General features: G+C 39.8%; 2 protein-coding genes across 2 annotated transcripts in view; one reads left to right on the top strand and one right to left on the bottom strand.

The window, feature by feature from the left end:
* The window catches only part of LOC138021378 (voltage-dependent L-type calcium channel subunit alpha-1D-like), an 83,283-nt gene extending 81,046 nt beyond the window's left edge, over positions 1 to 2,237 (top strand). The window contains exon 43 of the mRNA XM_068868244.1: positions 20 to 2,237. Within this exon, the coding sequence (XP_068724345.1) occupies positions 20 to 361 (342 nt within the window). The 3' untranslated portion in view covers positions 362 to 2,237. The remainder of the gene's footprint in view (positions 1 to 19) is intronic.
* Positions 2,238 to 11,229: 8,992 nt separating this feature from the next.
* The window catches only part of LOC138021367 (ER degradation-enhancing alpha-mannosidase-like protein 3), a 25,682-nt gene continuing 19,576 nt past the window's right edge, over positions 11,230 to 17,335 (bottom strand). The window contains exons 20-22 of the mRNA XM_068868233.1: positions 17,054 to 17,099; positions 15,111 to 15,311; positions 11,230 to 14,106 (exon numbers count right to left, since the gene is read on the bottom strand). Of these exons, the coding sequence (XP_068724334.1) occupies positions 13,580 to 14,106; positions 15,111 to 15,311; positions 17,054 to 17,099 (774 nt within the window). The 3' untranslated portion in view covers positions 11,230 to 13,579. The remainder of the gene's footprint in view (positions 14,107 to 15,110; positions 15,312 to 17,053; positions 17,100 to 17,335) is intronic.

The raw sequence follows: 17,335 nt of genomic DNA, 5'->3' as shown, positions 1-17,335 counted from the left end.
CTTTACTTATCTACCATAGGTAATGGAAAGTCCATCGCGATCCCGGTATCCCCGTCAAACGCCGCCCGTAGCGCATCATTCCACGACTTCCCTAAACGAAGGGCGGGGTCCTGGTGTAACAACAAGTTTAGCTGGTCCTCATCGGCGACAACTGCCTCATACCCCTGGCTCTCGAACTGGATCTCAGCTTTCTCTGACCGGGAAAGGACCAATGCTTTCGGAAAACCGAGGAGACAGTGTTCTTGAGAACGGCTACCATCCAAACATGAACCAACACATCGCAATGGCGATACGAAGCGGTCAAAGCCCTTACGCAATCTACGGATTGGAAGAAATGGGAGACGAGGATGACTGGTGCTAGCGTTTATGTACATGTGATCGCCACGTGGTAGAAACAATTCACTATCTTCTAGTTTGTCATTTTTGGGGACTCGCATACGGGCAAACAATGTTGGTCACTTGATTTTTTTATGCTATGACGTCACCACCCACGTGATTCACTCCGCTTAAAACTACCACAGTCGTAAAAAAACGAGGAGCGAAGAACAGTAATATGGGGAAGAAAACCCGTGTATTAGCAATAATTCTTTAACCCCCACTCGGAGGGGGAAAATGGTCTCTTTTGGTCGATATACCGTTATTTCAGGCCGTGTTTGTTAACCTCGAGGCCAGGTGGATGTTAAAAAGCCAAGTGGAGATTGCGAAGAAGAAGAAGAAGAAGAAGAGGAAAAAAAAACTAAAAAAAAATTGCTCGCATTCCTTTAATTAAGCGAGATATAGAGTAACCGTCGACACGAGCAAATTTGTTTGCTTTTGATAACAAATTTTGCAACAGTTTTATCTTCTTAGTAATATTATATTTATTTAATAATTTATTTATTTATTATTTCACAGTTATTAACAGATGGAAAAATAAGTCGCGAAAATGATTCTAATATATAAATATATATTTCAGGCTACCTTATCCGGAAACAGCGAAAAAATTAAATAGTATAAAGCTATGAATTTCGGGCTCTAAAGTCAAATGCTGTCTGTATAAATGTTCTTCAGTTCTACCTTGCTTGTAGTGGTAGTAGTTGGAATTTCTAAATTGAGAATGTAGCTGTATCAACGAAATGCAGATACCAAAGAAAACTTGGTTTGATTTCCTCTTTAGTCTAAGCTCGGACTGTTGCATTTTTCACCAGTGTTTTTTTTTTTTTTAATTTCCTTGATAAATTGGCTACCGCTGGCAGAATAGCGGGTGTAACAGATAGCAAGTTTTTCTACGTGAAATGTTTGTTTGAGAATGACTTTTTTTCCACTAAAGTTCAGATGAGTTCATTAAGGAATGATCGGAAGAAGAAATGGAACAGTTTCGATACATCAGTACATAATTTATGAATTGCGAAAATACTGAGGCTTCAGATAGAAAAATCTTGTTTGTAGAGCGTTTTCACTCACGTGACCAGCAGCCATATTGGATTACTGAAACAAAAGAAAGTATTTGCATAAAAATAGAGTTCAAATTCCCGGAGGATTAGTTTGGTACACCATCATGGCCGCCATTTCTTTGTTTTGGAACACCAACATGGCGGCCGTGACGTCATGTGAAAACGCTCTATAGTCTTGGCAGCCAAGAAATTCAACGGTTTCTCCTGGACGACAACCACCTCTGTCGGTGTACCCATGACAGTCATTTCTCCGTCCTTCAGGGGTACCTTTCTCTTCGTTCTGCTACAATTAACGATGACAAGAGTTCTTCTTCATGAATTTAGAGTCAGTTGAAATTCACTCGGTTATTGGCCTCGATATTATACTAATTAAGTAATATAATCTTGGTGAAACGCTTCCTGCTTAAGATTTTTTCCTGCTCGAAACTACAGTAAACAACAATTTTGAACGTTTTTTAAAAAGAAAATTCATTTTGTAAATCGTGTTTCACTTTTAGCAGACAGGAATATTAGTTTTTTTAGCTACTGTAAGTGTTATTATTATCATCTTTATCTTTGATAGAAGAATTCCTCTCAATATATTAATGATAGAATGTTTATCTCTGTACCCAGTACAGTTTATTTATAATGATAATATTATTGTAAAGCATCTCAGTATTAAAGGCTACAATTGCTTCTGAAGCACATTCGCATCCTAGTTTCGAATAATGTTCTTATTGTACATACAGTGAATGTGTGATGATTCTTTCGAACACAAGCAAATTCAGATTTGTTTTGGAGGATGAATAAATTGCTACATTGCAACTCTGCTGTGATTCTTTCTTTGTTTTTCAGACGATGAATCGTGATGCTAAAGTAACCAAACAATTGGATCCAACAATTGTAGAGTTTTGATTGGCTTAGCCATTAATCAATACTATGTACTTATTGACTGAGTGGGAGGGCCACACTGAAAAATATTTGGCCCGAGGTCATGGCGTACGGACCGAGCGCAGCGAGGTCCGTGCGCCATGACCGAGGGCCAAATATTTTCCTGTCCGGCCCGACCTAAACTCAGTCAATAAGCATTTTATCATATGGGCTCTTTACACTATTTATGAGCATTCAGGAGATGAAGTTAGGTCAAAATAAAAAATAAATTTATGCACAGAAAATTTATCTAATATATTGTTTGCATTTGCTTTTCTGGCTGTAAATTACGTAGATGTTAAAAGCGACGAAATCCCCTAAAATTGCATCGCACAGAGCAGTACGTGTTCCTAGTTGGGCCGTACGGCTTTTTCCGGCCCTGCTCGCGCTAATGCGTACGGCCCTCATACGGGGATTTTCCCAATAGCTTTGCAATAAAAGCGCGCGCGGGGCCGTACGGGGCCATATGATAAGAGCCGTTTTCGCATGCCGCAACATTTGGGCTGTTCTTTCAAATACCAGATCCGAAAAAAAATTAATGTCCATAAAACAAAAGAACAAAGCGAACATAACAATACCTAATTAGCAAGGCCAAATCGGAATAACAATGATTATTTTGTCATCCGCCATTTTAGTCCGGGATATGGAAGTCTACCCAACATTTGAGGATTTAAAAAAATAGGCACGCATTGCGTACGTGTGGTAGTGCAGTAACACAGCGATGTATAATTGTCAACTGAGCTGCGTTCTGTCTTCCAGGAGATTCATGTTTCTCGAATCCCTTTTATTTTTTTTTTCAGTCTTTCTGGGTTTAGCATTTTACTAGTAACCACATGTCTTCTCAGGGCGCTATTTACCCAAGACATCTACCATGGCACTATAATGATATAGGGTACCAATATCGTGTACTATTAGAGCCACATATTACTCAAAGATAACTTTGGCTTCGAGGCTGACATGTTGATCATTTTCAACTCCCATTACAACTTCTTTTTCATCAAACGTTTAAGCGTGCGCTCTGAGCGATGACTGACAGCTTTCTAAGACAAAAATTCACTGAAGTTAATCCCTGTCTGCCGTGGTTAGTATTTCAATGGGTGACCTCAAAATGGACGACTTGCCCTCAGAAACATAGGACCAAAAATTCTATTTTAACGCTCAAAAATGCGAACTAAGCAAGGTACAGATTTTGTTAGCCTGCTTTACGCAAAACAAATGTTGATGCAAAAGTAAATAAATATTGATTCACAGCTTTTAGGAGGAGCACTAAGGAGGTTTTCAAGAAGTGTCGATCGAGAATAAAATATTTTGCCATCAGCAACAAAATTTGCGACATGAAAACAACTTAAAATTTGAACCGAGAATATAAAAGTTACCATCAGCAAAAAACATTTTGCAAGACTAATCGTCCACGGTTTTGCAAAGGTTTAAAACCTCAAGTTCACTCTTATGCTTTTAAACTCTTACAACCCAGTGACATGTATATACCCACAAGAGTCCCCAACTACGTAAGACACGCTAAATTATTCAGTTTCCCACAATTCAGACATCCATATACATTTAGCTTCATCTATATCTATTTACCTCCATTTATAAAAATTTATCATCATCTGTATTAATATACATTCACTCCTGGTCATTTGCCATCATTTACCTTCAATAATATTCATTAACCCTCATATACCTTCATCTACTTTCAATCACGTTCATTTTACCGTCATTTAAATTAATATCTAATATACCTTCATCAACCTGCATTCACATTCATTTACCTTTAATATACCTTCATTCACGTTCATTTACCTTCAGCTACATTCATTTACTTTCATCTACCTTCAATCATGTTCAATTACCTTAAATTACCGCTATCTACCTCCATCTACCTTTTTCCTTCATTGGCGTTCACTTACCGTCATTTTCCTTCATTGACGTTCATTTACCGTCATTTTCCTTCATTCACGTTCATTTACCGTCATTTTCCTTCATTCACGTTCATTTACCTTAATATACTTTCATCTACATTCATTCACGTTCATTTGCATTCATTTACCTTCATTCACATTTATTTACCTTAATATACCTTCATTGACGTTCATTTACCTTCAGCTACATTCATTTACCTTCATTTTTCGTGTCTTTCTGCAAGTACCGAAAAGCATTGTATTTTTGGTCACTAGGGACTAGTCTTTATTTGGAGTTGTTTTGTTTTCTGTCTTTTGTTTCTTTTGTTTTATGTAATCTGTGCTCCGGTACCTGCAGAAGGAACCCATTCACCTTCAATCACCTCCATTTACCTTCATTCACGTTTATCTACCTTCCTCTACCATTATTTACCTTTGTCTACCTTCATCTTCCTTCATTCACATTCATCTACTTTCATCTACCTTCATTCATGGTCATCAACCGGCATTCACATTCATCTACCCTCATTTACATTCATTTGCCTTAGTTAATATACCGTTATGCACGTTCATCTACCTTCATTCACGTTCATTTACCTTCATCTACCTCCATCTTCCTTCATCGACCTTTATCTGCATGCCTTCATATACCTTCATTCACGTTGATTTACCTTCATCTACCTTCATGGGCCTTTATCTACCTTCATCTACCTTCATCTTCCTTCATTCCCCGGGGGGGGGGGGGGGGGGGGGAATCGATATATCCCTGGGTGGGGAGGTGCGGCGCAGCCCCTCATACCCTGACCCTGTTTAAGACAAATATCGCCGATTTTCCTACCCTGTTTAAGACTGTTTAATGTTCCTGGTATCAATGCCAAAGTCAACGGAAGTCAATATTAATTAACAAGAGCTCGTAAAAATTTTGCTGTTTATCGCCCGAGAAACGATATCCAGTTTAAGACAAAAATTGATAAATCGATACCCTGATTAAGACAAAAAATGATAAATTCGATACCCTGTTTAAGACAAAAATCCCGAGGAGACATACCCTGGCTGGCCGCACGTCCCTATTAAGCCCTGATAAGGAAGTACCTAGTACTTTATCACAGGCGGCCGCTAAAATCGATGTCACTTCCGATTTTGCGATTTTACTTGTATGACCAAAAGTACGATAGAAAAATTGAACTCTGATGGAACGTAACAAAAATCTCCCGAAATGTTTTTCGCTGATGGCAAATTGTTTTATTCTCGATCGACACTTCCTAAAAGTTCCTTCTGCTCTCCTTAAAAACTACATATTAATATTTATTTACTTTTTCGTCAATATTTGTTTTGCATAAAGCAGGCTAGCAAAATCTGTACCTTGCTTTGTTCGCATTTTTGAGCGTTAAAATAGAATTTTTGGGCGTATGTTCCTGACAGCAAAAGTCGCATATTTTAACGTCCCCCATCCAGATACTAACCCCGCTGGAAAGGGAAAAAATTTAGTAACATTGGTCTTGGAAAGGTGTCAGAAGCTCAGAGTACACGCTTAAGCTTGTGGTGAAAAAGAAGTTGTAAATGATCAACATATCGGCTTTGAAGCCAAATGTTTCTCGATTTCCTGTTATTTTCTTCAATCGTTCTGGGCTTAGTATTTTACTGAACCACATGTCTTCTTAGAGGGTATATAGCAAAGATGTCTACCATGGCACCGTAATGATTTACGATACCAAACAATGTCGTGTACTATTAGAGCTACATATTGTGCAAGGACTTGAATCTCCTGGAAAAAACAAAACGCCGCTCAGTTGACAGTTATGGAAAAAAACACTGTCAAGTTACTGCACTACCACACGCAATGCGTTCTTACTTTAAAAAATATCCCGCGTCTCCTCAATTCTACCCCCCCCCCCCCCCCCACCTCCAGACTAAAAATCCCGTATCCCCACAATTTTTTTACCTAATTATCCCGTATCCTGATCGCTTCTCGGGCTTTTGGCTAAGATTAGTTTCTTGTACTATTGTACAACGTACGGTACTTTTTCAGTGCCGTAAGGGGCAGGCACAGAACAGTTTCGGCTGTTTGTCTGTTCTCTCGAAAACGATGACAAGGGTTTTTTGGGTTTTTTGTTCAGCTCGAGTGTAGAATCAGGACGAACTGTTGTAGTTTCTGATAACTATTTACTACTTGTAGCTTTTGTTGAATTTTGAATCGATGATAGAGAGAGTTTTGGCGATCTCAATCCGGACTGGACTACTGGATTTAAGGATTTTTCTTAACGAGATTTCAAGTTATTGTGGAACGTTTGGTACCAAGTTACTGAAATCAAGATTATGGAATTGTAAAATTAGAACTTTGGACTGGACTATACAACACGCAATTACGGAATTTTTGAGCATTGAGAGAAATAAAGCACGGATGTTGTCTTCTTGTCTTCGCCACGGCAAATTTATACAGTTTGCAAGGAACTAGACCAGGATTACAGAACCAGACGTCGATTACAGGGCCCGGTTGTTCGAAAGCCAATTACCTTAATCCAGGATTAGCGTAAACTTTTGTTTCATGTTTTCAACTTTTTGGTCACAGTTTCCTTTGCTTATTTTTGTTTTTCAAGATTGACTTCTTCTAATGTAAAGTTTTTCTGAATATCAGCCTTGAACAGCATTTGGGAGTAGAGGATAAAACTCGTTTTAAAACCCAGTTTCTGAACAACTGGCCCAGGATGATAAGATGTTGAACTGTGATTTGTAATAAGTTTTTCGGATGATTTAAGGCTGATCCTGTAATTTTTGGATGAAAGGAGTTAACGAAGCAAGTAAAACTGTAGGATTTAAGTCTCCTTCCAAAAAATAAATAAATAAAAGATCCCGTATCCTGATAACCTGCTAATAGGGCTTCGTTGTTTGCATTTGCAAATTTAGTAACATTAGTAATGAGTTTTTACAACAAAAAACTTTAAGTTATATTACAAATGTATCTTTCTAGTAATCTTTCGCCATTTTCCGAAGTCTACCTGTACCTGAAGTTCACTGTAACTGGACAATTTGTGTTAACTGTTTGCGCATTCCACGGATACGCCCTTGTAGGCGTCTTGTTCAAGTTCATTTACCTTCTGCTACCGACATTTCTTTTCCATCCGCATTCATTTATCGTCCTTTACCTTTATTCACGTTCATTTCCCTTCATTTACCTATATTCATTTACCTTCATCTAACTTAGTCTACCGTCAATCGCAATCATCTATCTTGCTTTACCTTCATCTACCTTCATTCACGTTCACTTACGTTATAATATACCTACGGCTACCTCCATCTACCAGGGTGTCAAGTGACAAATGACACTCCGAGAAAATAGGAAAATAGGAAAATAGGAAAAAAAAAGGAATTCTCATCCCAAAATAGGAACAAAATAGGAAACTAGCTTTCCTTGGATTCTACCCTCTTAAGATCTCAATGAGGGGGATAGCTTTCACGACTAAGGTTAGAAAATTTAGCTTTTCACGGCTAATGGTTATTTTTTTCCCGTCACGGTTAACTTACATGAAAAACAAAGAAACGTCCCTCGTTGAAAATGAAAGGCCTTTTTTTGCTTTTTGTGGTTCTCTGTGTTAGTTAGTAGGGTGTTAGGACACTCTGAAAAGAATAAGTCATTGGTCATCAAAATGCGACTTACATTTTTGTCAAGAGCTCCAACTGGGGACAAGAGAGGATGAGGTAAGAGAACGGATCCCCTATACACGGGCAAATGATTGGTTTTTTTTTTAATCTAATCTTAGCTACGCAGCTATTTTTAGAGAGGCACCTGATTAGCCAGTTGTAATGACGTAATGGAATTTTAAATATGCGTGGCGTTGGGAACGAGAACTTAAAATAGCTTTGCGAAACCAAAAATCCGTTCTATTACCTCATCTTCTCTTGCTGGGGGTTATTTGGGACTTATTTTGTCTTGTCAGACAAGCTTAGCTTAGCGTGTCACGGCTAACGGTTTACCCCACTGAGATCCTCTCCTAACAAAGCCAACAACAGCTCTATTCCACAAACCAATGCCTTATTCAATATCTAACACTTACAGACAAGATGGCATGCATCCTCCATAGAAACAAGTGTTAAAACTTGTTACCAAGTAAAACTTGGTGCACAACGGAGGTTGCACCAACATGGCGGCTACATACAAAACTCTGCAAAGTTGCTTGAAATGATTCGACAAATAACTCGGAAACGATGCATCGCACAGATCTGAGAACTGAAGAGGAGATTTCTAAATTTGTCTCCTACAATATTCCAAGTTTTTGGCTTTTTTCATTCGTGTGATAGACATGAAGGTGATGTTCCAGAATTTGTCATGAATGTTACATGAACTTTTCATAACGATGCGATGTTGCGGCAGATCACAGAGGTGGTCATGATTATTACTCCCCACTCTTTGTGTCACTTACTTGTTAACCTTTTAAGTGCTAAGTGCGTGTTTCTTTGCTTTTTTCTACTTTTTCAGCGATAAACGGTCTGCACAACTTGGCTCCGCCGTGTAAGTAAGAAGTACTCATTCAAACATCTGCTGTTTTGGGTCAATGTGAGCTCAGGTATGAACATCACGTGACAAATGCCCAGTTCATATGAGAAGAGCGAGAGAGTTCGCCTTAATCTGGTAAGTTTATCATTTTATAAATGGCTTTTTTGGGCCATCGTCGTCCAGAGAAGCCTCCACGCTGGCATCATTAAGCCGAAATGTGGGTAAAGGCAACCCTTTGAAAGAAAACAGAGGTGAGAGAGAGATTGTTTCATGCAGACTGGGACGCCTAAAATGCTCTGTTGTAAACATGGCGGTTCACGAGTGTGAAGTTGTCTCTCTGGCCTTTCTGTGGATGAATTCCAGTACCTACAGATACAATTTGGGCGAGTTTTGAAAGCTTAAAACTTCAATCGATGCGGTATTTTGCTGGTAGGACTGGGTGGCCCGACACTTATGGAAAAAATATATAAAATGAGAATCGGGAGTCTTCCCTTGTCATGGAATGGCAGAATTACCCAGAATTCATTTTGAGCATGAGCGAGGCAACTTAAGAAGCACGAGACTAGCCCTCCTCGAATGGCTGAAGCGCGGCCAGAGGAAAAGATTTCTAGCCAGATACTCAGGAGTAGGCCTGGTGTGTGCTGTTAACGTAGAGTTTGGATTTCTGAACGAGTTTTTATCATAGAAAATTCGCAAAAAAAGTTGTGCTTTCATTTCGCTGTAATCCTCGTGTCAAAGAAACGGTATAATGTAAATAAGAGAATAACGAGATTTATATTTGCAGATCACCTGTCCTCTTACTGCTAAAGTCAAACTCTACATCTCTGTGCAATGAGCACATTCAAAATTTCCTCATATTACTTTATAAAAGTATGTTGTTGTTGTTGTTTTTTGTTTTCTTTTTTGCTTTTTTTTGGGGGGTGGGGTATGGGGAGGAAGAGAAGGGTTTTCTGCTTATATGAAAAATACGTTTTCTCTCCCGTTCTCTTCTTATGCATGATCTTCGCGAAAATTGCATTGTGTCCCTCAATAAAGCTAGAACAACCAGTTATGGTCTTAGTTCTTTCTTCTTACGTATCACCTAAGTTGCGGAATGCGCTACCTGATTTTATCCCTACCTATGAGTTAACTGGTTTTAAAAGAAAATCCAGGGCCGCATTTTGTACAGCGGCTTTTCTTTTTAATGAATATATCTTTAAATATTATGTATTTAGTATGTATCTGTATATGTTGTGTATTTTAGCTGCAAATGTAATGTCTCGAAGACATTAGCTCCTGTAGTTATTCTGAAATTCGATAAACGTGAATAAAGGTAGATGAAAGTAAATGAAGGCCAGAGTCTATTAACTCTGTGAAGGCGAATGAAGGAAAATGAAGGTAAATGAACATCAATAAAGGTATATTAAGGTAAACGTTTGAATATGAATGAAGGTAAATTAATGCAAATGAATGTGCCGGAAAGAAGCCGGGATTTTCGAAAATTAGAACGCCCACCAGTTCCAATTTTCTATTCTGTGCACGTGCACTTCAAAAGCAATGAAAACTTGTCCTCTTGGTCAAACTCGTACTTCTGGCTAAAGATTTAACTGATTAGAGTATAATGTGAAGTGCTAGTTTTCTATCCCATATTTTCCATGTGAGCGTTAGCGCTACTAATGGACACAAGGAGAGAGAAAAACTCTGACCAGGGTAGGAAATAAAACCACGTTCTTCGGGTTAGATCACCGCTTCTCTACCAACTGAGCTACAAGGTCAGACGGGAAAAGGCCGTGGGAACCGAAGATGTTACGGCAATGAACATGTACAAGTACAAGGAAGGATTACGTTTTTTCAAATGTTTGCCGTTTAGCACTTATATTTGAACAGCGAATGCAGCCCTATTTTTTCCTCTTTTAACCAATAATAATCATCTTGTTTTGAGTCGTTGCCGTGGCCGTCTCCTTTTTTCCTCTTTAAGTCTGTGACTGATTCCTGTCACCTCATTCGATCAAATCGCTCATGAATTATCCAAGAGTCAAGAAAAATATTAGAACGTAACTGAAACTTTTGCTCATTCCGTTCATTTGTCATTCAATTCATACTATGGTTTCGACACCTCAATTAAATTTCTCAAAGATGAACACAATGCAAGACCAGTAAACCTTCGAAAGAAAATAAGAAATACCATGGGAAGCTTGGGTGTCTAATTTTCGAATTGCTTTTAATTCGAAAGAAAAGAGGGAAACTCAACACTCAAGCGGATTCCATTCGCACGAAGGTTTGTGTTCCTTTTCTTTTCTGTACTTTCATTCCAATGCATCAATTCCCATCTTTCAATTTATTTATACCACTTCACACCTATATCATATTTCAGCAAATATATATACTTGCCACTCATGTTACTTTCTTTATTTCTGAGACGGATGACATGCAGTCATCGAAACGTCACGTTATTTTTATCGTTAATCTTCCTTCTTTTAAAAATCGGATTTCAACCAGTAAATCAATCTCAAAATGCAAGTTTCTATCTCCTTTATTTCAAAAGTTACCAACGAAACCGTTGGGTATGAGGAAAGAAAGAACACAAAAATGAAAAAGAAAGTTTCCCATACAATTTTTCAACCACCCGCTACATTTAAGTTTTATATAAAAGCTAATTATAAAGCTTACAATGACCAAACATTTTTCAAAGGCAGTTTTAAATATTAAGTCTTCCCATAGGCTTTTAAGGACGGGGCCTACTATTGTTATTGCACATACGTTCTGCGCATCTCGAGACACTCGGGTTTCTATGGGTAGTGCTTACCAATGCAGGGATATTTTTGCGCGGTTTAAAACTATGCAGGGAGAATCTTGGTATCCAAAAAGAAAATTGGAGATAACCATGCATTTTTCAGAGATAATTAAGATTCAATTTGGAAAAGAACGCCATACATTGCCTTGTATTTTAAAGGGTTTGTTGATTAATTTGTTTTTGCTTCTTGATTCTTCATCTTTGAAAAATGCTTGGTTACCGCCAATTTTCTTTTTAGACTAAGATCTACTTTATCCGCATATTCATAAACCGCGCAAAAATACCTTTGAGTTACTACGCAGCGTCCTCAAGAACACTCTAAGGTCTAGTACCAGTTGAATTTTTGGAGGACGAATGCCAACTCTGGTAAGCCAAAAATATTGAAGACTCTAGAGTAGCTAAGGGAGCACGGGAAGTAAATCGACATTGTCTCACATTTGAAAGACCAAAAAAAGGATAACGCTCATAAACACTGACTACAGGTGGACAATAGCAAGCAAATGGGACAGCAATTAATTGAAAGCCATGTAGCCAAGGAGGATAATTTTAAGATGAAACCGCGAATGGGATGTCTCATAGCAAGGATAGGAACGGAGCCATCTATTTAAGGAATAAAAATTAATGCTGTAGTAAGTGTATGACGTAGAGTTTAAATACCAACTCAACTCCTTCCTTACAGAGTATGGCGGGACGATACAAAGGTCAGAAACTGACTTAAATAAATACGAAACTTTCAACCAACAACTTCACTTTTTTTACCGCTGCCCATCACGTTTGCGAGAACAAATGCCGGACCGTTAAAACAGAACTCAGCTAATCGCAACGCTGACTGGAATTTGACTCAATGACTCGTTCCGCTACAGTGATTGACGACTGTGAAAAACGAAAACTGTTTATCACAATTTCACTTTCAGAGTCCGCGGATAAATGAAAAGGGCAATAACAACATCTGCATGCAGCACTCTAATGAAATTATCCAAACATACTCAATGCAGCTACATCCTAATGAATCTGAATAATCCTCTTGAATAATCACGAATGGGAACAAAGCATATGTATTTTCCAGAACCATAGAAAGCGACCACACACACTTGCTCCCGTCCGTCCTTCCCTACTAGCCATGTTTGTAACCTCGTGGGATATCGTTTTTCATTCAGCGAGACCTTGCTAACTTTATTAATAACACGCTTATGCTTGAGGTCCACTAAAGCAATACGTCACGAAATTCACGTCACTAGGTGTAGACGTCACAAAAACAGCTTAAGATCAACAGCACCTAATAATGAAGTTATTGGGCTCAAAGGTGACACTTTGTGACATATCTGTAAAAAACCATTCATCTCATGATGCAACCGTACTGAACATATATACGCCGATGATGATCATAAGCGGTCCAATGAAATTAAAGCGAGCTACTTATTATGTTTGTGAACGAGGGACGTGGGTACGGGTTCACGTGTGCGAGCGCCTTTAAACTCTATTTTCTAAGAAACTGACATAGAATCCATTTAAGTTTACCCGCCTTCAAGACCCAAACACGAAAAAATATATTAAACTGTCATTACTGTACGTGATCTATATGATAACGTCATATCCCTTTTGTACGAAGAATAACGGCATTTTAAAATCTAATTCGTATGTTCTCACTTAAACACCTAGCATCGGAAATTTAAGTCAATGGAAGTATGTGGAAACAATAGACAATTATGCAGATGAAATAACATGAAAATTCAACGATCGAGATTATTACTAGACAAAAAAAAAAGGAAGACGCGCTCTAAAAGACTACGGTCCAAGACTACGGCCAAAGGACATAAAAAATAGACGGTCTCTTGGAATGCATGTTTCTCGATCATAATAAAAAATGACTAAGGATTTAACACCAAGAATGAGGAGCATATGTGCGCATGCGTCGACGGTTGATTGACAGGCGATGGAACGTAACCTACAGCGGTAGCATTCTTTTAAAACGCGTCTTCGTAAGATAGACGTACCGTATTTTTATAGCTCTGTCCAATTATTCCTAAGGGACTTCAATGTTTAAATATTTCCATTTTTCATTAGTTAAAATTCATGTCCTATCTAACGATTCGGCTTTTTGCTCATTTGCCAAAGAAGCATCCTTTGTTGATTTACTCGCAGATTGCATATCTTCAGTTCTTCTTGCCTCAGTGTTTGCTTCGTCCTGAGGGTCTTCTGTTGCTGAGTCATCCCTGCCTTGATTTAATGCAGGCCTTCCTGTGGTACCTTCCGAAGAACAATGAATCTCTTCCTTTCCTAAAACCATGCTTTCATGCATGGCTTCCTTTTTAGAAACAGATGATGTCCTCTCTTCACCGTCATTCGGTGATTGTGCTTGTTGTTGCTTGTCCTGCAAGCCCTGATTTTTACAGTCCGAGTAAATATCTTCACCAGAGGACTGAGTTTTCGAACTGTCATCTAACTGCACACTGTCGTCCGCACCACCAGACTCGCCTTTTTCGCGTGAATTTTTCATTTGTTGCGGTTCCTTCTGGTCGTCTTGCTCACTGTTAGACTCTTGCTCTATCGCCGATTCTCCACCTTTTGAAGATACCGGTTCCTCTGATTTCTTCTGAGCTGTGATAAACGAATCAAAATCATCACTGTTCCTTTCCGCCAAATTCAAAGCGATGCATTGTAGCTTTTTCACTCAAGCGATCGGTAGCGAGTATAACAATAGGGAATCAACATGACGGCCGGGAGGATCACATTAATTTCTGGACCTGGGATATTGCGTTTATTGGGACCTTTAGATTCTAGGACGAGGAAGAGGACGAGATTTTCTCATAGAGCAACAAAGAGCGCGCGCAAACCAGCGTCATTTTGGCAGGAAAAACGTGATACTGTCGTCACTTTAATACGAGGTTTTGCAAAAATGTCGTCGTATCAAAACAAGTCAACAACACGGTAGCAGTGTTGGCATTTTTCGATCAGCAAAAAGGCTCAATTACCAGCAATAGGAATAACTGAGAAACCTATACTGCTAACAAAGAGTAAGATGAATGGTCCTAGCCATAAACTTTCTAAGTGTTTTCGCTAAAAACGGACAGTCAAAACTCGTTCTCGTCCTCATCCTCGTCCTGGAATCTAATAAAGGTCCCTTATACCGTTATGACTGGTTCACTGAATCTCGGTTATCAGCTCCTACACAGTATGACCTAATAACTAAGGCTGCACCTCCTTCATTTCACAGATGTTTCTTGAACGCGATTGCTTGTGATTTTCGTTCAGCAGAGTCACTTGTTTCGCTTTCATATTTTTCATTCACCTACGTTTGCGAACGACGCGAAAATCCTGTGATTTCCTCCTTTTTTTTGTCACATCAACTTCCGGTCGTGTTGTAAAATCAAAACAGAACAATTCAATAAAATTTGGCTTTAATTTCCAAGTGACCAAGCGTTCAGAATTTAATGAAAATTTAATCAAACAGTTATTCCATTCCCGCCTATTGGATATGAGATGGCAAATAGCCAAAGAGGCGCTACAGCGTTTATTCGAATACCTGGTCTGCTATGAAGGGCCGAAGGTGACTGCCCAATACTGTGTTACTCTAATAGCCCTTACGTCACGTCATGACATACCTGCCGCACCCGTTGCCTTGGCTGCCAAACGCACAGTCAGGCGATGATTCGTATCCTCCAGGGCGATTATGGCGTTGTTCAAAACGCGTCCCTGTTCGCTGAACAAAAGAACAGCGGGTATTTTGACATCGTCACTGTTGCCTTCGTCGTTTGACATGGCGAATATTGGCTGAGTATCACTCGAACTACCCTCAACATTGTCTGCAGGACAATAAAAAGAAAATCACTTACTACGTCGTGCATATTGCAAAGCAATAGGCGCTTCAAAAGACGAGGTCGGCCTGGAGAAGAAGGCACGAGAAACGGACGAAGGGGCAAAGAAAACTAGCGTGACACAAGGCCATGGGTGAAAAACCTCCACTTTCTAAGAGACCATTTTCGAATTCTCACGGCTGGACTGGATCTAGCATGAAATGGAGGCTAATGAGGGCAAATCTTTTCAAACGCAAATTAATTTGCCCGAATTTGCCTCCATTTCATGCTAGATCCAGTCCAACCGTTAGAATACGAAATTGGCCTATTGTACTAAATCAGGAGCTCATGACCATGAAGCGTTGAACTCTGGTTCGGAGCTGTGTTTTTTTTTTAACGTAGCTCGTGCATTTTCCCGCGCGTGTAGCTTCGATCTTATTTTTGTCCATATTTGGGCATAAAATTGATGTCCTAAAATCCCCATCTTTGTTCCAAGGAAAAGAGTTGCAAGTTACACGCTTCAAGGTCACGTGCTTATGACTAAATCCAATGATCCTAAAAATGTGTCTTTGTCGCACGCCATGATTTCCAACATCTACACTAAAATGGAATTGCGATTGCGCGACACACCCCTCAACTTATTAAGCCAATCTACAGCTGTCACCGTAATAGACCATATTCGTATTCTCAGTATTGGACAGGAACTAGCTTACAATGGAGACTAAGGGGGGGGGGGGAATCTTTTAAAATGCAAATACTGTTTAATATATCCCCCTCGCAATTGCCTCCACTGCAAGCTACGCTGTAGTTCCAGTCCAATACTGATAATACGAATATGGTCTATTGTGTGATCGAATGATATCCGGTTTATGGCAGGAGTCTATTTAGATGCCTTTTTTGGGGGGGAGGGGAGGGGAGGGGAGGGGAGGGAGAGTAACTTTCATTACATTTGCAAATGATGTCTAATGGTTAAGATATGTAGAAACACTATAAAATGGCTAATAAAAAAAATTATGAAGAAACAATAAAATCCCTTGTTTCTAAATTAGGGGGGTGTTTACATGATACCGGGGCGACTTTCGCACCCGGCGCGAGTTCACACCGGTTCCCTCTCTTAGCTCCTGTATTTGTTTACATGAGCGAAAATTTCGTTCCGGCGCGAAATCTCACATCGGTATCATGTAAAGGAGGAACGAACACTCGTTCAGGTGTGAAGTCGGCCTCCCGTTTGGCTGGAACGGGTAGCACATGCGCACTGTTCCTGATAGACGCCATATTTGCAATTTGGATCCACGCTTGTATTTTATCGATGTGTAGTGGGAAGCCGACGGTGCGGTTTCCCCCCCCCCCCCCCCCCTCACCCACTCCCTCAGTCAGTGCTCCGTTTCACGGATATTTAAAGCTATAGCTACAAGGATCAGAGTAAAGTGGAAAAAGACGTTGAAGTCACCCAGGCTCGAACTGGGGACCCCCTTGCTCCGAAAGCCGCGCACAAGCCAACTGAGCTACGCCTGCAAATGTTGGTTTTTGAGGAGAGGGGAAAATCAGAGTACCCGGGGAAAAGCATCTCGGAGCAGAGTAGAGAACCAACTAACTCAACCTGCGTATGGCGTAGAATCCAAGAATCGATCCTGGGCCACATTGGTGGAAGGCGAGTGCTCTCACCACTGCGCCAGCCCTGCTCCCTCCTCGGTGTGAAACTCGCGCCGGTGCGAGTTTTCTCATGTAAACACCCCCTTACATTACATTACCTATGATAATAGCACCAACTGCGCCTGCAGCTTGGGCTTGGCGAGCCTAAAAAAGAGAAACAAATGAACATTAAGGCAACTGAACGAAATGATGTATGAAACGTGCCCCAGTTTCGATACCCGGACTCGGCGTCAAAAATGGGTGAAGTTTGTTGGTTGGTTCCCTAGCCAGCGCCGGGTGCCTCCAAGATCGAGCATTCCATTAAATCTGCTCGACTTTTGTCAAAATGTACCCTTCTCAATTAGGAGAGCACTTGTGCTCCGCTAGGTATTCTTGAGACT

This window comes from Montipora capricornis, chromosome 2 (genome assembly GCF_036669925.1).
Source record: "Montipora capricornis isolate CH-2021 chromosome 2, ASM3666992v2, whole genome shotgun sequence".
NCBI classification, from domain to species: Eukaryota; Metazoa; Cnidaria; class Anthozoa; order Scleractinia; family Acroporidae; genus Montipora; species Montipora capricornis.
The sequence above is the reverse complement of the archived record's forward strand: the minus strand, read 5'-3'. Positions and strand labels throughout refer to the sequence as shown.